Source organism: Xyrauchen texanus, chromosome 48 (assembly GCF_025860055.1).
Source record: "Xyrauchen texanus isolate HMW12.3.18 chromosome 48, RBS_HiC_50CHRs, whole genome shotgun sequence".
In the NCBI taxonomy this organism is placed as follows: domain Eukaryota; kingdom Metazoa; phylum Chordata; class Actinopteri; order Cypriniformes; family Catostomidae; genus Xyrauchen; species Xyrauchen texanus.
In genome coordinates, this window is record NC_068323.1 from 24444699 (window position 1) to 24466382 (window position 21684).

Consider the following 21684-nt stretch of genomic DNA (forward strand, 5'->3'; position numbering starts at 1 on the left):
TGTTGACTTTTTGTTTTTTACAGACACAAAGACTCATCTCCTGAGCCTTCTATTCTGCTCATGCCAAGGACAGAGGCTATAACATTAATGTGAAGAGGAAAAAAAACAAACAAGAAAGCTAAACTGTTAATTCAGTCAACACTATGGATAAATACAGTTTAACAAGATAACTAGTTTAATGTATGTTAAACTTGATCAGTTACCGTCAACCTTAAAGCATTTTTAGCATCGATTTATCTAGCTATCTATAGCCATACATACAAACAATATCTAACGTATATCAGTATACTACTGGCAAATGTTCAGTCTCTGGACAACAAGCTCTGCGAGCTGAGAGCGCGGATTTCTTTCCAAGGAGAGACGAGAGATTGCTGTGTTATCTGCCTTACAGCAACCTGGCTGGCTGCGGAGATTCCAGACTCGGCCATCGAAATCACGGGGTTCTCCGTGCACCGAGCGGACAGAGCGAAAGACCTCTCAGGTAAAAGCAGAGGTGGTGGTGTATGTTTTATGATCAACAAATCATGGTGTGATCAGAGGAACGTACATTTCATCAAGTCTTTCTGCTCTCCTGATCTGGAATATCTCATGCTTCTGTGTCGACCATTCTGGCTACCGAGGGAATTCACAGCGGTCATCATCACAGCTGTGTACATCCCCCCACAAGCCGACACAGACCGGGCACTCAGGGAACTGTATGGGTGTATAAGTGAGCAGGAAACCGTGCACCCTGAGGCTGCGTTCATTGTTACCGGGGACTTTAACAAAGCCAACTTCAAAACAATCGCTCCAAAATACCACCAACACAAAGTTCAACACACGAGGGGACCGGGTTTTAGATCATTGTTACTCTCCCTTCCGGGATGGCTACAAATCCCTCCCCCGCCCCCCATTTGGCAAATCGGACCACGCTTCCATTCTGCTTTTGCCCGCTTACAGGCAGAAACTGAAACGGGAAGCACCCACCCTCAGAACGATCCAGTGCTGGTCAGACCAATCAGACTCTGCGCTACAAGACTGTTTTGATCACGCGGACTGGGAGATGTTCCGGTCCGCCTCTGATGACGACATCGAGGTTTACGCTGACAGCGTAACGTGTTTCATCAGGAAGTGCGTAGAGGACGTTGTTCGACCAAAACAATACGGATATACCCCAACCAGAAACCATGGGTTAACGGCGATGTTCGCGCGGACCTCCGCTTTTAATTCTGCTAAAACAAGCCAGTTATGCCCTCCGTAACACTATCAGTGCAGCCAAACGCCAGTACAGGCACAAACTTGAAGGTCAGTTCAACACCACTGACTCCAGAAGTATGTGGCAGGGAATTAACACCATCACGGACTACAAACGGAATAAAGACTCCGCCATGAACACCGCTGCATCTCTCCCGGACGAACTTAATACATTCTATGCTCGTTTCGAGGACAATAACACCGCCCTTGCGGAGAGAGCACTCGCGGCTGATGCTACAGAGGTTGGTTCACTCTCAGTCTCTGTTGTGGATGTAACCCGATCCTTCCGACGGGTGAACATCCGTAAATCCGAGGGTCCAGACGGCATTCCGGGCCGTGTCATCAGAGCGTGCGCGAATCAACTGGCTGGTGTTTTTACGGACATTTTCAACCTGTCCCTCTCCCTGTCTGTTGTCCCCACATGCTTCAAAACATCAACCATTGTGCCTGTACTGAAGCAAGCTATAATCAATTGCTTAAATGATTGGCGTCCTGTTGCTCTGACCCCCATCATCAGCAAATGCTTCGAGAGGTTAATCAGAGATCACATCTGCTCTGCTCTGCCCACCTCTTTGGACCCATTGCAGTTTGCCTACCGCAACAACCGCTCCACTGATGATGCCATTGCATCTACACTACACACTGCTCTCTCCCATCTGGAAAAAAGGAACACATATGTGAGAATGCTGTTTGTAGACTACAGCTCAGCATTCAACACCATAGTGCCCTCCAAGCTTGATGAGAAACTCCGGGCTCTGGGCTTAAACCGCTCGCTGTGCAGCTGGATCCTGGATTTCCTGTCAGGCAGACGTCAGGTGGTTAGAATGGGCAGCAACACCTCATCACTGACCCTCAACACTGGAGCCCCGCAGGGCTGTGTTCTCAGCCCACTCCTGTATTCCCTATACACACATGACTGTGTGGCAACACATAGCTCCAGTACCATCATTAAGTTTGCTGACGATACGACGGTGGTAGGTCTGATCACTGACAATGATGAAAGAGCCTACAGACAGGAGGTGCACACTCTGGTGTCAGGAGCACCACCTCTCGCTCAATGTCAGTAAGACCAAGGAGCTTGTAGTGGACTTCAGGAAGAAAGACGGAGAACACAGCCCCATCACCATTAACGGAGCACCGGTAGAGAGAGTCAGCAGTTTCAAGTTCCTCGGTGTCCACATTACTGAGGAACTCACATGGTCCGTCCACACTGAGGTCATTGTGAAGAAGGCTCACCAGCGCCTCTTCTTCCTGAGACGGCTGAGGAAGTTTGGAATGAACCAACACATCCTCACACGGTTCTACACTAGTACTGTAGAGAGCATCCTGACTGGCTGCATCACCGCCTGGTACGGCAATAGCACCGCCCACAACTGCAAAGCCCTGCAAAGGGTGGTGCGAACGGCCAGAAACGTCATCGGAGTTGAGCTTCCCTCCCTCCAGGACATATATACAAGGCAGTGTGTGAAAAAAGCTCGGAGGATCATCAGAGACTCCAGCCACCCGAGTCATGGTCTGTTCTTACTGCTACCATCAGGCAGGCGGTATCGCAGCATCAGGACCTACACCAGCCGACAACATGATAGCTTCTTCCTCCAAGCAATCACACTGTTGAACACTTGATCTATCAGGATCAATAATTAGCACTGCACTTTATTCATACATCTATAATCTCACACTGGACTATCAACATATTCTCCTCAATACAACTACTTGTATATATTTCATATACTTACTTGTTGTTTATTGTGTATTCTATATTGTGTGTATTGTCTACTGTACATTGTATATAATTATTGTGTTGTGTAAGTATGTGTACATTTGATATGTAAATTGTGTTGTGTATGTATGTTGTTTACTGTAATTGGTATATGTCTCGTCACTGTCATGACTGCTATGTTGCTCGGAACTGCACACAACACTTTCACCTACTGTTGCACTTGTGTACATGGTAGTGTGACAATAAAGTGATTTGATTTGTTATGTAGGTCCCAGTTTATAGGACTATGTCACCATGCACAGAAACATTAATTGAACAAGTACACAAGCATGTACCACTACAAGTTTGCCTGCTAAACGTTAACCTTACCTGTCGGTGTTCCAGTCATAGCGCCGCTACATTCATCAGTAGTTTTGGAGGAGGACTCGTGTGGCAGAAGGACGCTGAGGGGATGACTGCACCGGTTCGGTCTTCTTGCAGTCGAAGACGGAGCAACTTTCTGCTCTTTAAATTTATTCCATGCACTGTCAAGTGCTTCATCAGATTTGTCGTGTTACCGGTCTTGGCAGCAAATATCTAATCAAATATTGTATCGCACGCTGTTGGCATCGAGCCTGGTGAAATGTAGCCACACTTTTGATCTTTTCCACATCTTTTCACATGTATGGGGGTTGAGACACATACACACTACACGTCTCTGGGCGTAACCTTGTTTTTTTCCTTGATGCCTAATCACCGGCACATCTAGCATGCTACATGCTTATCACAGACGTTGACGAGATTAACCTCTTAGGTATTGAAATTTGGTACCGAACGACAAGACATTTTTAGATACTCGATAGGCAATTCGTCGGTGCCTAAAATATAGCTTACTTGAAACCCAGCCCTAAATGTTAAGTAACTTTTACTTGGTGAAATCAGTTTAGAAAAGGCTGGGTTGATCAACTGGTCCTGCACTATTCATTCAGTTGTTTTCAATAAATATGCCTGTTAAATTTCCACTAATGTTGATTCAGTGTCATGTTCTGCATTTACTGTACAACGATCATATTTAATCGTTCAGCACATCCCTAGGGTGCAATATTCCTTTAAGGTGTAATGGTGGCAGACTCCGAAATAAATGTAGACAACTTAAAATAAATTTGGCACCAGACAGGTTTGGGTCAAAATGAACACATAACTCAAACACCACCGGTTATGGAAATGTGTAAAAGTATTTTCAATGAATTCACAATGAGAAACTTTTTCGGTTTTCAAAATATATTTTTCAAATGAACACAGCAGATCAATATTATTTCAGAACACAACACAAGGAAAAGAATTCCCAAGTATCACAAAAAGAAAACAATGATCAAAAACACCAAGCAGTACATAACGCAATGTGTATGAATGCGTGTGGGTGTAAATGCATGAGGGAGAATATGAGCGGGAGAGTACATGTGCGATGGGGTAGATGAATGATGTACACTGGTTCCAGAGGGTTTGCGTTTACCTTCGTGAGTGGGGCAGTGTTACAGGAGCGCAAATGGAGAATCAATTGAAGGGAACACAGGTATGTTCAAGCGATATCCTGGAGCTTCAGCTTTCGACCTTTGTTCCGTCACACCGTGACTGCTGAGCTCTTCTGCTTGCGGTTCCCTTTGACTTACGCTCCTCCACATGAACTCAGAAGTGTTTTCGACAGCTGTGTGATCCAGGCCTGCAATTTCCATTGATGGGCACTGTTGGTCCCTTTGCCGTTTTCTTCTCTTCACTCAAATCGTGTTCTTTTCCCACATCACCTTTTCCTTTCACAAACCAGCACGGCACACAACTCTGCCTTCAGCACACCTGTCCCAGCTCAAGTTACATTTTTATTTACTGGTGCACTGTTTGTCACTCGTTTTCAAGCACGCCTGCTCTTCTTCTTCTCTTCGATTTTTGGCGGATCGTAAACAACTTTTAAAGCTGCATACCGCCACCTAATGTACAAGAGTGTGTATCACCGTGTCACTTAGCTCATATTCTATTATTCAATACAGTGCATTTAAAAAGGGTAAAAAGTGCCCTCCTGATCTCTCTTACCCATTCTGTTCCCAATACCCCTTTTAGATTCCACGCCCATCCAGTTTCTCTTACTTTGTCATGCAAGTTTCTTCTGTCAGATTCATATGTGGAACAATGCATGATGACATCATCTACATATTTGTATCTCCACATTTAGCACACTTATTACTAATTATGTTCCCTAGAACTGCCAATGTACTGTTTAATCCTGAGTGATCAAGTCTGAGTCTTGTTATTATTATATCCTCTCTTCTGTTCTTTTCTTTATAGATCTTTATTTTAACTGATTTTTTAATTTTAAAATATCTTCTTCCTTTCAGATCTTCATCCCACTTTTCCTGCCAAATCTCCATGCATTTATGGATCAGAGCTTTCCTTAACTAACCCTAAGTATGAGCAATAGTTTGTAGAATTTGAATTGATTGTATGGTGGGTTTTTCCGACTACAGTGGTTCAAGCGTAGGAATGTTGAGTTCACTAAACAATTGAATAAACATGAATAAATAAAATACCTTCTGCTACTTATAAGCGCAGTTCGAATAGCTAAAAATGTGGGAGAACATTGTTTAGAACCAAACTATGACCTTATTGTTAAGCAATATGGAGCTCTTGAATATATATACACTAACCTAAAGGATTATTAGGAACACCTGTTCAATTTCTCATTAATGCAATTATCTAATCAACCAATCACATGGCAGTTGCTTCAATGCATTTAGGGGTGTGGTCCTGGTCAAGACAATCTCCTGAACTCCAAACTGAATGTCAGAATGGGAAAGAAAGGTGATTTAAGCAATTTTGAGCGTGGCATGGTTGTTGGTGCCAGACGGACCGGAATGAGTATTTCACAATCTGCTCAGTTACTGGGATTTTCACGCACAACCATTTGTAGGGTTTACAAAGAATGGTGTGAAAAGGGAAAAACATCCAGTATGCGGCAGTCCTGTGGGCGAAAATGCCTTGTTGATGCTAGAGGTCAGAGGAGAATGGGCGGACTGATTCAAGCTGATAGAAGAGCAACTTTGCCTGAAATAACCACTCGTTACAACCGAGGTATGCAGCAAAGCATTTGTGAAGCCACAACACGCACAACCTTGAGGCGGATGGGCTACAACAGCAGAAGACCCCACCGGGTACCACTCATCTCCACTACAAGTAGGAAAAAGAGGCTACAATTTGCAAGAGCTCACCAAAATTGGACAGTTGAAGACTGGAAAAATGTTGCCTGGTCTGATGAGTCTCGATTTCTGTAGAGGCATTCAGATGGTAGAGTCATAATTTGGCGTAAACAGAATGAGAACATGGATCCATCATGCCTTGTTACCACTGTGCAGGCTGGTGGTGGTGGTGGTGTAATGGTGTGGGGGATGTTTTCTTGGCACACTTTAGGCACCTTAGTGCCAATTGGGCATCGTTTAAATGCCACGGCCTACCTGAGCATTGTTTCTGACCATGTCCATCCCTTTATGGCCACCATGTACCCATCCTCTGATGGCTACTTCCAGCAGGATAATGCACCATGTCACAAAGATCGAATCATTTCAAATTGGTTTCTTGAACATGACAATGAGTTCACTGTACTAAAATGGCCCCCACAGTCACCAGATCTCAACCCAATAGAGCATCTTTGGGATGTGGTGGAACGGGAGCTTCGTGCCCTGGATGTGCATCCCACAAATCTCCATCAACTGCAAGATGCTATCCTATCAATATGGGCCAACATTTCTAAAGAATGCTTTCAGCACCTTGTTGAATCAATGCCACGTAGAATTAAGGCAGTTCTGAAGGTGAAAGGGGGTCAAACACAGTATTAGTATGGTGTTCCTAATAATCCTTTAGGTGGGTGTATATATAGTTTACACAGTGCTAGAAACCAGACATAGATTAAGTTGAAAATGTTTAATAACAGTAATGTCTTAAAAGGTTACATCAGATGTTACAATTTAGATTTTTTAGTTACAAATTAGATATTTGAAATATGAATATGAAACCAGTATGCATACTACCTGAGTGAGAGAGACTGGATGATAGAAAGAGAAAGAAAGGGTAGAGAGAGAGGTCATTGAGAGCTAGGGTCTGGCCTTAAGGCCTGAAACTGTCACCCAAGAGCAGAGCCCAGAGAGGAGAGAAAAGAGCACCCTGAGCATAAGTTCAACTCAACTTTTATCCTTTCCTTGACCATGTGACCACAAGCAGACCTAATACATTTAAACTGACCAATCAACAGACCACTTTTAGCCTCCACTGTGTTCTAATTGTGTCCATTTGCAGAGTCCCAATACACATACACCTCAGCCAACAGGCTGATAGATCACTTTCAGCACCCTCTGTATTTCTTGGAATAAAAGAGGTGGTCAAGATATTAAAATAATTAATTTTGTCATAGTTGAGAGTGTACATGAACATGTATTTGAATGCTCTCTTGATGTTACTGTTGCAGGTGATCTCCTGGTGGGCTGTTCCAAGAGTCTGGTGGTCTTCAGTCTGAAGCGGCAGACACTGAGCGAGCAGCTTTCTGTGCTGGACTTTGAGCGGGTTCTGATTCTTCACCTGCAGGGCTGGAGCCCGTCTCAGGTGGCGTTCTGTTGTGGATACGTGGCCCTGCAGAGCGATATTGAGGTGCTGGTGGTTAAGCTCATGCATCAGCAGAAGAACAGTCAGGCCACAGGGGAACATGCACTTCTTCCAGATGATACCATGAATGAAGCTGGCTTAGATGAAGATGCAGGTATGACTAATACAAACACATTCACTCGCCTCAAACACTGAGATCTTAGTAGATTAGTTCAGGTACTAGTAGATATGTTGCGCCTGTGTCGACTGTTTGTGGTGGATCAGATGATTTACAGGTGAAACTCGAAAAATTTGAATATCGTGCAAAAGTTCATTAATTTCAGTAATTCAACTTAAAAGGTGAAACTAATATATTATATAGACTCATTACAAGCAAAGTAAGATATTTCAAGCCTTTATTTGATATAATTTTGATGATTATGGCTTACAGCTTATGAAAACCTCAAATTCAGAATCTCAGAAAATTAGAATATTACATGAAATCAATAAAAAAAGGATTTTAAATACAGAAATGTCGGTCCTCTGAAAAGTATAATCATGCATATGTACTCAGTACTTGGTTTGGGCCCCTTTTGCATTAATTACTGCCTCAATGCGGCGTGGCATGGATGCTATCAGCCTGTGGCACTGCTGAGGTGTTATGGAAGACCAAGATGCTTCAATAGCGGCCTTCAGCTCTTCTGCATTGTTTGGTCTCATGTCTCTCATCTTTCTCTTGGCAGTGCCCCATAGATTCTCTATGGGGTTCAGGCCAGGCGAGTTTGCTGGCCAATCAAGCACAGTAATACCATGGTCATTGAACCAGGTTTTGGTACTTTTGGCAGTGTAGGCAGGTGCCAAGTCCTGCTGGAAAATGAAGTCAGCATCTCCATAAAGCTTGTCTGCTGAAGGAAGCATGAAGTGCTCTAAAATGTCCCGGTAGACGGCTGCGTTGACTCTGGACTTAATAAAGCACAGTGGACCAACACCAGCCGATGACATGGCTCCCCAAACCAACACAGACTGTGGAAACTTCACACTGGACTTCAAGCATCTTGGATTGTGTGCCTCTCCATTCTTCCTCCAGACTCTGGGACCTTGGTTTCCAAATGAGATGCAAAATTTGCTCTCATCAGAAAAGAGGACTTTGGACCACTGAGCAACAGACCAGTTCTTTTTTTCTTTAGCCCAGGTAAGACGTTTGACATTTGAAGCCCATGTCCAGGACCCGTCTGTGTGTGGTGGCTCTTGATGCAGTAACTCCAGCCTCAGTCCACTCCTTGTGAAGCTCCCCACACATTTGAATGGCCTTTTCCTGACAATCCTCTCCAGGCTACGGTCATCCCTGCTGCTTGTGCACCTTTTTCTTCCACACTTTTCCCTTCCACTTAACTTTCTATTAATGTGCTTTGATACAGCACTTTGAGAACATCCAACTTCTTTTGCAATTACCTTTTGAGGCTTTCCCTCCTTGTGGAGGGTGTCAATGATGGTTTTCTGCACAACTGTCAGGTCAGCAGTCTTCCCCATGATTGTGAATTCAACTGAACCAGACTGAGAGACCATTTAAAGGCTCAGGAACCCTTTGCAGGTGTTTAGCTGATTAGAGTGTGACACTTCGAGCCTACAATACTGAACCTTTTCACAATATTCTAATTTTCTGAGATTCTGAATTTGGGGTTTTCATAAGCTGTAAACCATTATCATCAAAATTATATCAAATAAAGGCTTGAAATATCTTACTTTGTTTGTAATGAGTCTATATAATATATTAGTTTCACCTTTTAAGTTGAATTACTGAAATTAATGTACTTTTGCACGATATTCTAATTTTTCGAGTTTCACCTGTATGTTGTGCTTGTTCTGTATGATGACATCCGGACCAAAATGTTATTGCTGCTGCACAATTACAAATACATATGATCACCATGATGCAGATTTAGACCTTTGGTTCTGGGGAGGAGGTGGGTTTCTGAGAGAAAACTCTTGTAGTGTGCTGCAGAGAAGCCAGCTTCCATACAAACAACTGAGGCAATTAAAATGTTAGACAAAGAGAGAGTATGCTAGTTTATTTGCTAACAGGGTAAATGTCAACTGACATATCAGCTTGTGCCAGGTAGCGTTTTCTGACTGATCTAGGATCATTTATGCAAACATTTTCCCTCTGTTATACACTCTCTGTTAACAGAGCTTTGAACACTAACCGTCACTTAGCTGAGAGCACACTTGCTGAGAGAGACTCGGGAGGTGCATATATATCAAGTAAAGATGGTTAATAAAAATTACATGCTAGGTTTAAATGGCTTTCTTCTTTTGTCAAAAATATTTGTCAAAATCTATTTTGAGGTTAACCATCAATGTTTTCAAATTTTCATAAATAATAAAACTTTTTTGGTATATGTTACCCCTGATTTCTTAAGCTAAAATAAACACTGGCATGCCGACTACTAGTCATCTACTTTTCTGGGCAACTAGTAAAAATGAGCAGCCATACAAGTGCTACCAAGGGGGATACCTCTGAGAGATCCCTTGCTAGCATTCATCCATGAGATCAACATGATATTTGTCTCTGTCTATCAGTAGTACCAGAAGGAAAGGGGAACACATTTCAATTGATACAAATTATCATGTCTGATGGTATAATATAAATCCTCAATATGTAGTTATTAACCATGTAAATACTCTTTATATAATTTATAAATCACAACAAAAAAAAATTATTTGATTAAATATTACTTCGCATAGTTATACTTAAATATTCAGAGCTACATTAATATAGTATATGCAGGATTTCCATGAATAAATTCAACTTTACATTCATGATTTACTATGTATTTTCAGATTGATAAATATATGGCCAGATTTACTGCTTTATTTAGATTGTATGCAATTATTTACATTTATAGCCATCATTACTGTTCATGAATGAATTGCTGAAATAATAGGGCATTTATCTTATACAATATTTACTTCAATTGGCTAAGAATATTTGGGTAAAAAAATAGATTTTTTATTGATTCAAGGGAGATCTGACAATTATTATGATCCCTCCTATAAAGAACAATTATCTCCAGTTAAAAAGCCTGACTGATATTGGTCAATTACTAGTTGCAACTCAAAATATATGGTTTTTCATATTTTTTTGTAATTCATTTAGTTACAACTTTGTGTTAATCTGGCTTTCCACATTTGTAGTCTTTCTTCTAGTTGCAACTTTGTGCCATTCTGGCTTTCCATAGATTTAATCTTTCTTCTAGTTGCAACTGTGTAATATGATTGTCCATATTTTTCATCTTTGTTCCAGTTGCAACTTCTTATTAATCTGGTTTTCAATATTTTTAATCTTTTTTCTAGTTGCATTTAGGTATACCGGTTTCACGGTATACCACTGTTTGAAAATTGACGGTTATCATATCATGTACATTTGCTTATCTACGGATTTGAGAAAAAAATGCAACCGGACGGAGAATCTCACATGCGCGTGCGCATCTCCATTATTCTTTGTCTGCCTATCAGACTCGTCAACTTGTGACACACACACACACACACACACACACACACACACACACACACACACACACACACACACACACACACACACACACACATACACACACACACACACACACACACACACACACACTGGGGTCACACTGTGACTGGGTCACAGACAGCAGGGAAAGAACAACGCCATGGTTCTCCCTTTGAATATATTTCAGCGGCTGCTCAAGTGATAGACTATTTAAGACTGCCGAGGCAGATTTAATGATAATCTCGCAAACAGCTAAAGCAGACATGGGCAATTTACGGCCAGCGGGCTGGATCAGGCCCTCCGCATGGTTTAATAAGAGACACAACACCCCCAGTTTGAGATTTATACTTGCTCAAATTGGAAATATTCCGCCTAATGTTATACTTATTTTGTGCAATCTGGCAACCATCTCGCTTTCCCCTTTGAACAAATTTAGCGATCTGTAGTGTAATATTCTGCTCAATGAAAAGTGGTATACGGCTACTCTGTGTCCATTCTTGAGGCTGCTTGTGATGTTTGGTGCTACTAATTTTGCAGGTAAACCTTCTCAGTGATAAAATTAAATATAAAAGTAGATCTCGGCATCATTAACATGCGAGCAAAAGCAAGCCAGAGATGAATATGTATATGTATATTTTATTTGTGCAATTTAGAATTGTTGAAGTCCCTTTGCATCTGTATGTTAATCTAACTCTTGCAGTAATCATTTATCATAGTCATGTAGCCGGTGTTATTCAGTTGTGCGATGAAAGTCAAACCATCGAGGAGACCCGCATCATGACCCTTTTAGCATGTAAACGGGTGATGTTTTAGAAAAAATAAGTAAATTCACCCGCTTTGCGACAAACATTAAACGTTTTTATAATAATTTTTTTTATTATTAAAACAGACCCCTGATGTAGAGATTGTTATATTGAATAATAAATTAACAGGGAAGTAGAGATGGTAAAAGCTCTGCCTTTATTCTGTTTTTTAATGCCTGATAGAAAACTATCTACCTTTGTAGAGCAGTTCAATACTTTAGGCAATTGCAGAATAGTCCCATTAGTCACAGATACACTTCATAAAATTTAGTACACAACTATTTCTGGGCTTAAAAGATAGAAAAAACAAATCAATGCAGGACATTGTATCTCAAAAGGAATACAATGTGGCCCCCTATGCACTACTTAAAGGCCAATGTGGCCCCTTTATCAAAATAGTTGCCCATCCCTGTTCTAGTTGCAACTGTCAGTCTGATTGTCCATATTTTTAATCTTTGTTCCACTTGCAACTGTGTTAATCTGGCTTTCCATATTTCTTTTGTCTTCTAGTTGCAACTTTGTGTTAATATGGATTTCCATATTTTTCTTTCTTATAGAGATGAAGAAAGATGGCTTCAGCCCCCTCTATGAACAAAAAAACTTCTTTGTGTTCCCGAAGCATCAGGAGATGTTGGGCAGTGAAGCTCAGGATTGTGGAGTCTCTATAGTTCTGGAGTGGACCGGTATAGAGGCAGAGAGCCTAGGGGACATAAGTGTAGTTTATGTCTTATACAGGTATATGAACTCCTAAGAGAACATCAGCTGCTTTCTGAACGTGCCATGTCTGTTTGTCAGGTGTTACTTTACTAGTGTGCCCTTTCTAGGAGGTTTGCACCTGATTTCTTTGAAGGTTGCAGTGTGGAGGAAACACGTTTGCATTCCCTGCAGCTCCACCCCTTATTTACTGGTAAGTGTACTACACTGCATGTACTATGTTCTCTTGACATTCATGATAGTGGGTTATCTGTAGAGATTGACCAATATACAGTAGATTGTGACTGATACAATACAGATTATTGTTTAAAGGAATATTTAATCCAAAAATAAACATTCTTGTCATCATTTACTTACCCTCATGTTATTCTAAACCCATATGACTTTCTTTCTTTCCTTGAACACAAGGTACATTTTTGAAAAAGTAGTCTGACTGCTCTTTTTCCTATAATTATAGACCATATGACTCTTGCATTACTGTATATTCCAAGTATTCTAAAGCCATGTGATTTTTTAGAAACAGATAAAAATGCAAATCATTATTTGCTGATAATCTTCCCCTCCGCTATTAGACTCAAATCAAATATGAAGGCATTAAGATGTTAATGACGTTTGGTCACATGATACACAAGAACAAATAGCAGTTTGTGTCAATGACAACAACCTTGACTTTTAAAGTCCATTTCATAGCTTTACGAGGAAGAACGGCATATGGAAAACCGTGTCCAAGATATTTTTTTTTATTAATTCACCTTTTGTGTTCCACCAAACAAAGCAAATAATACATGTTTCAAACCTGATAAATGATGTAATGTAGTAAATGATGCCAGAATTTTACATTATGGGTAGACTAAGAGATGGATGTGCAATAGGCCAAACTGATTTTAATTATTGTTATATTTCTGCTTTTTGACACGATACATAAATAATCATAACATGGCACCAAAAACTTAATAAGCATTAACAAAATAAATAAGACTTACCAAAGTAGTAATAGCAGTAGCAGCAGCAGTAGTAGCAGTAGCAGCAGCAGTAGCAGCAGCAGCAGTAGCAGTAGCATTAGCAGTAGCAGCAGCAGCAGTAGCAGTAGCATTAGCAGTAGCAGCAGCAGCAGTAGCAGTAGCATTAGCAGTAGCAGCAGCAGCAGTAGTAGCATTAGTAGTAGTATTAGCATTAGCAGTAGTAGTAGCAGTAGTAGTAGTAGCATTAGTAGTAGCAGTAGCAGCAGTATTAGCAGTAGTAGTAGCATTAGTAGTAGCAGTAGCAGCAGTAGTAGCATTAGTAGTAGTAGTAGTAATAGCAGTAGTAGAAGCAGCAGTAGTAGCAGCAGTAGGAATAGTAGCAGTAGCAGCAGTAGTAGCAGTAGTAGCAGCAGTAGCAGCAGTAGGAATAGTAGCAGTAGTAGCAGTAGCAGCAGTAGTAGCAGTAGTAGCAGTAGTAGCAGTAGGAATAGTAGCAGTAGCAGCAGTAGTAGCAGTAGTAGCAGCAGTAGCAGTAGTAGCATTAGCAGTAGCAGCAGTAGCAGTAGCAGCAGTAGCAGTAACAACAGTAGCAGTAGCAGCAGTTGTAGCAATAGCAGCAGTAGCATTATCAACAGTAGCAGTATCAACAGTAGCAGTATCAGCAGTAGCAGTAGCAGCATTAGTTGCAGTAGTAACAATAGCAGTAGCAGTAGTAGCAGTAGCAGTAGTAGCAGCAGTAAATTAGCAGCAGTAGCAGTAGCAGCAGTAGTAGCAGTAGCAGTAGCATCAGCAGTAGCAGTAGCAGCAGTAGCAGTAGCAGCAGCAGTAGCAGTAGTAGTAGCAGTAGCAGCAGTAACAGTAGCAGTAGCAGCAGTATTAGCAGTAGTAGTAGCAGCATTAGTAGTAGCAGTAGTAGCAGTAGCCGCAGCTGTAGCAGCAGTAGCAGTAGCAGCAGTAGCAGTAGCAGCAGTAGCCGCAGCAGCAGCAGCAGTAGCAGTAGCAGCAGTAGCATTAGCAGCAGTAGCCGCAGCAGCAGCAGCAGTAGCAGTAGCAGCAGTAGCCGCAGCAGCAGCAGCAGTAGTAGTAGTAATAATAATTATAATGTTTTTAAAATAATAAATACAAAAATTAGAATTAATATTATTTGTTATTATTGTTTTATATGGCTATTATTATAAATTATTTATAATTATTATTATTATTACTATTATTATTATATAAATATGATTTACATTATTATTATAACTTATTTATAACATTATATTTATTTTTTAGATTGTTATTATTTAAATATTATATTTATGCAAGGTTGTTTTGCGATTCAGTCGGTTGTGAACGTTTGGGTGTATTTTTTGGTCTGTTAATCTTAAAATGATAAACTTAGTTTCTCACTTAAAAATGAATGGGTTAAGTTCAGTAATTTCTGCAAACATTACATTAAATTGTCCTGTTGTTGGGTGCTAATCTTTTAGACATTCACAAAATTGTGCCATTTTTCAGCAGACTTGATATTAAAGGACTAATAACCAATTAAGCACAAAAGTGTGAATATCAGTAAAAAATAATGGTGAAACAGTTATCTGTCTGTCTCTTGGTCTGAATGGTTTCCTCTTACATTTGAACAGATACGGATGAAGAAACCACCATCTCCAAATGCCGGGAACCTACTTGTATGTTTATTTTCTTCTCGTTGCCGAACACCAGCTACATATACAGCTTGAAGAACTCAGTGGAGCTCGTGTCCACATACCAGTACCCAGAGAAGGCCCTTCAGTCTGTGCTAAGTGACCAGTTTCTCTACGTCATCACCAGGTACGATGGGTAGTGTGGTGTAGTGGTGAAGGCTTGGGTCTGGAAACAGAAAGGTTTTTGGCAACAAGTAAGCCATAAGCCATTATGATCATGGAATGGACACTTCTTATGTTGTAATGTTTAGGGTTAAAACGATTACAAACTTTCCGTTGCCGAATAGTCGTTTGATCTCATGTAAGCGTAACATGAGATAACATTAAACTAGTGATGAGAGCAGCACTGCAGTTCGCACCTGACTGATGAGAGGAAGAATTACACAGCTCACAGTCCAGATGCACTGTAAATTTTCCAAATCGCTTCAGGTGATGTAGATCAAAGTATGAGGTAATTATTATGCAAAAATACTAAATAAGTAAATACAGAAGCACTCTTGTTGTGGAATAAGTGGAGCCGGAGCTCTCACTCCACTGAAGCAAAACCTGCGTGTCGAGCATCTTTAAAGGAAACACCCCGACGTTACATCTTTAATGCAGTTATATTTAATGAATTATAGCTTTAATGAAGTTAAAATAATACGGCAGCAGATCACGTAAATAACTACAAACTCAGAAAGTGGCCAGCGCCTCTTCTGTGAGTTGCATAAAGTGTCCCGATCTAAGGGGGAGATATTGAAAGTGCACCCAGCTGAGACACACTCCGTCACAGGAAGCTCATCCCTCGAGTGTGCACGCTTGCTGCAGCTAGATTAAAACGTGATGATTCGCGACTTATTTAATCATAATATATGCCACTGTGCATTTCTTATCATGAAGAAAATTGGCAATATGCTTCTATATTAATAAGAGAGAGTTTGTTTTTTGTGAGTTTAAGATAGATTGAAATGAACAGAAAGGAGAGAGAGGCGTAGTCTTCGCCCCATTATAAACTGAAACAAAATACGTTTATGCTTTGTTTTGTTTTGGCTTGTTTTCCAATATAAATATAAACAATTATTTTAAAATAATGTACATTTTCTTTAGCAGATTTACTGCAGAATATTTTTTTTCATCTGAGAATGTTGAATATTTTATAAAAAATGATAATTCTAAAAATCCTTTAATAAAAGATGCATTCACCTGAGAAGCAGCATATAAGATATATATAGAATAGATCTTGTATATAAGTATATTTTGTATTTACTGCACTCACAGAATTATAACCAAGTAAAAAATACACTTATAGAATCTCCACAAGCTGAGCCGCTGACTTAGCCACCCCGCACCCCAAACCCCGCACTCCAAAGATACCAATGAGCTTTACTTAGACTGACACCAAGCGGTTGTCAAAAACAATGGCAGCAAAATAGCGCCCTCAATTGACAACTGTTATGAGCAGCATGGCATAAAAATGGCATTAAGCCTCAATAGTTCGCAGCATCTACAATACTATGAGAATGCACAAAATGATTGACAGGCAGAAAGCGTCAGAGATTGCGGCGTGCGGACACATTTTTTTTTTTTGCTGTTCACAGAGTCTAGAACTGTTCGTGAGATATCTCAGTACATTTATTTCATTGATATCTTTCAGGGAGTAGGAAACGACTGATATATCAAATATTCATGATATTATTGCAATGATTTTGCTGGCGATATAAAATGTGTATAAAAATGCTATGATTGTAATGTGTTTTTTATTTGACTCCCAGTATATCTCGAACCATCATGGTTGCACAATTAATCAAATTATCATCAGAATTGCAATATGGTCATCAGAGCTAGACCAATATGTCATAGTTGCAGTTCCTCTACCATAGGCTTCTACAGTATAACAGCGGCCACTAGAGGTCAAATAAAACTATCACGTGGTGATTAGCTGTATCGAAATCTTTCATCATTAACAATATTTATCCATATTTTATCCTCACTTCAATACATATTTTTTCATTTTGTTAGTTAAATCAAGTGTTATAAATTGAAGCGAGGGAATGAGAAGAAAAATGTGACTATATGGAAACCAGTGCCCAGTTACCACATACACTGTGTCTCCAACTTCATATCTTGTGAATAGTCATGAAAACCCTCAACTGGTGAAATATATACATATAATGTATACAAAATCCTTAATCTGGTGAATATTACCAAATTAAGCTATAAAAAGTGCCGCTGGTTGTTACTGGGATTTGAATCATTTTGCACTCTTGTAGTCTCTATGTCTGTGCCCGTTATAGTATGGAGAGAAAAATGTGTATATATATATATATATATATATATACATGTTCTATAAATCTTTTGCTTAATCAGTTTTTGGCCTTTTTTCACCACTGTAGTTATCTGTATTTTCAAAATCCACTATTGGTCAACCTCTAATGGTCATATGGGAGTATTAAATGACCGAAGGCTACTAATTATTTCAATTAATAAGTGGTGTGCTTCAGATTGAATGGATACGCTGTTCTGTATGCACACATTGGTGTTCTTAATAAACATTTTCAGTTTTCTGTGACACCGTACCACAGAAATGGATGAAATTGTTTCACTGGATTTATAATGAGGAACATTGTCAAATGTCAAATAAACACTGCTTTCCAAAATAAAAGCTGCAGGTGAAGGGGAGGTTAATATTAAGCCGTCTAGAAGCTGATGTTTTCTCCGTGTTTGTGGTAGGAACGCTCTACAGTGTTTTACTGTGAGGTGCAGTGCAGTAGCAGCTCGGGTGGATGATCCATACGTTGACACCACCGTGAAGGTAACGTCATCATGTGATTTCCTATTGTGTTCTTGTCTGTTTCATTTGAAGTACACCTGTCATGTTCCTTCTTTCTCAGTCTTGTTCAACTGGAGCTCTGCTTCAAAACCTACTTTGCTGCCTACGTAGAACAGAACTTCAATAATGAATAATTTGGCTTTATGTAACTTCTATTTGACTTGAAGGATCAGAGATAATTCAATATTAAACATGACTGTACATTGTGTGTTCACTTCAGGCCTGTCCGCCCTTCACGATGGAGGTGTGTGCTCTTAGGATCCAGCTCTTCATCGGCCTGAAGCTTCTCTGTCATGATGGGAATCAGATTGTTCTCCTCACGGCTGCAGATGTGGACCGCAGAGAGGACATGGACAGATCCAACCGCAAAAACATGTACGTATCTCACCTTATTTATTCACAATCACTTCATTCAATTTTACAAATGTACATCCACCCATCCACATTTCAAATGAACGAGTGCAGGCAAAAAGGTTATACAAAATGGTCATTAAGAAATGGTGACCAATTGCAGGACTTTTCTGCATACATACATAAACATTTAAACAGAAGACTGGGATTACATTATAGGCACATTTAAAGAAATAGTTGACCTTGTTTTGTGTTATAGACTCCTCAACCTAGACTAAACAACCTACCATCTCTTGACGTGTCATGTACTCACCCTTATATCCACTTTCTTTCCTCTGTGGAAGACAAAGTGTATTTTGGAATAACATATCCTCACTGGAGGGGAAGATTATCTGTGAATAACAATGTCAATGTCTGTCTGTTACTCACACAAGGGTAATATAAGACATCAAAATACTTTGAAAATATGGCTAAAGTCATATGACCTTCTTTTATGCTACTTTTGTGGTGATTTTTTTGTCATTTTGGAGCTTGACTGCTCCAGTCCACATTCACTTTCATTATATAGAAAGAATGGATGAGCCAGGATATTCTGCAAATGTTCACCTTTTGTGTTCAAGATGAAAGTCATTCATGTTTGGAGTGACATGAGGGTGAGTAAATCATTTGATAAGCAATTCCTCCATGTTTTCTTAACTTTCTTTTTAGTGTAGCTAGATACAGAGAGAACTGTAAATATTATAACAAGGGCTGGGTATTGGTACAGATTTCCTGTTTGATTCCAATTCACAATTTTATTAAATTCTGATTTCGATTTGATATTGATTCATATGGGTATATTCCAGTTATAATGTGCCTTTTGCTTACACGTGAAAGAAATTCCCAGCTAGTGCTGTTAATTATACAGGGGACCTTCTAACTAGGGACAATACGAACATATTCATTTTACTAAATATTGTATTCATTTTTCATCATTTGGGAATTGGGCATTTGAAATGGGGAAATAAATTAAAAACATGGATCTCGTCTTTGGACACAAATTAAACAGAAAATGTTGTATTCTCAACACGAAGTGAATTGATCTCGCTGCTACATTTGGTTGTAAATGCGAGTGATTTTCCTGTCATTGTTTTAGAGGGTTTCGCATAGAGTTAAAGAAAGATCTTGGAATTTAAATGTAGATTGGGATCGGAATATGTGAGTGGAGCGGAGCGCCAACAGTTTCCCCTCCACACTCACAGCATTCTTTAATCACTCCGCTAAAGCTCCACTCCTGGTTGTTCATTTCCTGCTCCTCGCTCGCTCTGCGCTCCTGGATTAGAGGAACCCCGCTCTGTGAACAAAAAACAAAACAATAAATTAAATTAATAAATTTCCATAAAAAGAGATAAAACATTAGGCCTATGTTATTGCCTATTATTGCACTTCTTTAATTAACTTTGCCCTATAATTTTGTGAGCTAAAAAGTTTCATTCTCAGAATGTTCTGCACATTTTGACGCGGCAATTGTTTAAAAACTCGCTCCTGCAAAATTGTGCCGCTCCACTCCTCACTCCGCTCACATACTCTGATTGTGATGCATCGGAAAATACATATTTTTACCCAGTCCTAAAAGTAACCTTTTGTAAGTATGTGCTGTGTTAATGGCATGTAACTCTTATTGTAGTGAATCGAGGGAACACAGAACCCTGACAGACATTTTAGTAGCTGTAGGTCTAGAGCCATCTTCAACAGCCGCTCTGGAAAACCTTCTGTCCAGATCCTTCCTGTAAGTTAGCCAATAATGTGATTCTAACAGTGGGCCGCTCTAAAACAAACCATAAAACTCCTCCTAACCCAACTGTGTGTGACTGTTACCTGCATGCGGTCGTAACTCATCTTACATCTAAATTCTGTTGATAACATGGGACAAAGTTGATAACATGGGACAAACAAAAGTAAAACGTTCTGAAAACATCAATTCAACTCAACGTGGCTTACATTTTATGTGCCACTGTCATCATATGATGACCATATTGTGATGTATTTACTTTCCTTATACACATTACTGGTTTTATTAGGGATGAAACATCTGTACGTGTTACTCCTAAGAAAAACAATGTTGACTTTGTAATCTTTTATCAAAATGTAGTTACTTGCTCTACTTTTAAAACAACTTTTCTTTTGGCTGACATCACCAAGCCCTCTTATTTTTCAGCCTATCCCCTACAACCACTCATATAGAGACCACTTATTTTACCAGACAATCAATTGCCCATGGATGTCAAGAGAACTCCTTTACAACACATTTGTCAAATACGGCAAATTATCAAATTAAAATGGGCCACATGTCAATCATTGTGAAGAAGCTTTCTGCAGAGGTCACACTGAGAGTCAGGACGTCTTCTCGTTAAGAGAACAGTAACATCTATAACTGAATTAAACTAAACCTGACCTCTCACAGCATGTTAACAAGTAACCCAATGTTCCCTGATCACATTAACTGTTCACTGGAATGTAATCAAGTGACCTTGTTTACTGACACGTTAAACAGAGAATAACTGGGCACCCATCACATTTTTATGCAAATATTTACATAACTGTTGGATTTAAACATGAAGATGCAAATACAAATTCCAAAATGTGCATAAAAATGTATTTGCTCATTTACGGTGGACATTAAACTATTTTTTTAAACTAAAATATTTTTATTATTATATGAATTTTGAGATATTGCATAAATGCTGCATGAAAAGATCAAAATGTGAATCCATTTTCCAAAATGCGGATAACATTTTTTTTTTACATGCTTTTTTATCCAGTTGCTGGGTTTTTGTTAAACAATTTTTATGCAAATTTTGTGATATCGCCTAAATTAAAACATCAAAATATAGATTTTTTTCCCCCAAAATGTGCGTAAACGCTTTGAGGTGGATAGTTTATTATTATTATTATTATTATTATTCAGTTACTGATTTTTCATGAAATAATTTTAAGCAAATTTTGGTTGTTGCCTAAAAATGTTGGAATGAAACATCAAAATTGCAAAAAATGTAATTAAATGAAAAAAGTGCATAAAAGCGTATACGTTCGCTTATACTGGACAGTTTTTTATTTTTAATTACTGGTTTTCCATTAAGCTATTTTTATGCGAATTTATTGATATCGCATAAATGCTGGATAGATACAACAACGTTTACACTCGCTTGAGGTGGATACATTTTGTTTATTCAATTGCTTGTTTTTCATTCACATATTTTATGCAAATATTTGTATATCACATAAAATGTCAGATTA

The 21684-nt window shown here is 39.4% G+C and overlaps 1 protein-coding gene across 2 annotated transcripts in view; it reads left to right on the forward strand.

Moving 5' to 3' along the window:
- The window catches only part of hps3 (HPS3 biogenesis of lysosomal organelles complex 2 subunit 1), a 35814-nt gene that overhangs the window by 3902 nt on the left and 10228 nt on the right, over positions 1–21684 (forward strand). Inside the window, exons 3-9 of one of the 2 annotated variants that reach the window (XM_052122111.1) lie at positions 7440–7727; positions 12445–12622; positions 12712–12794; positions 15189–15375; positions 17958–18039; positions 18278–18432; positions 20075–20176. In XM_052122111.1, the coding sequence (XP_051978071.1) occupies positions 7440–7727; positions 12445–12622; positions 12712–12794; positions 15189–15375; positions 17958–18039; positions 18278–18432; positions 20075–20176 (1075 nt within the window). The remainder of the gene's footprint in view (positions 1–7439; positions 7728–12444; positions 12623–12711; positions 12795–15188; positions 15376–17957; positions 18040–18277; positions 18433–20074; positions 20177–21684) is intronic. The other variant, XM_052122112.1, reaches the window with a different exon arrangement.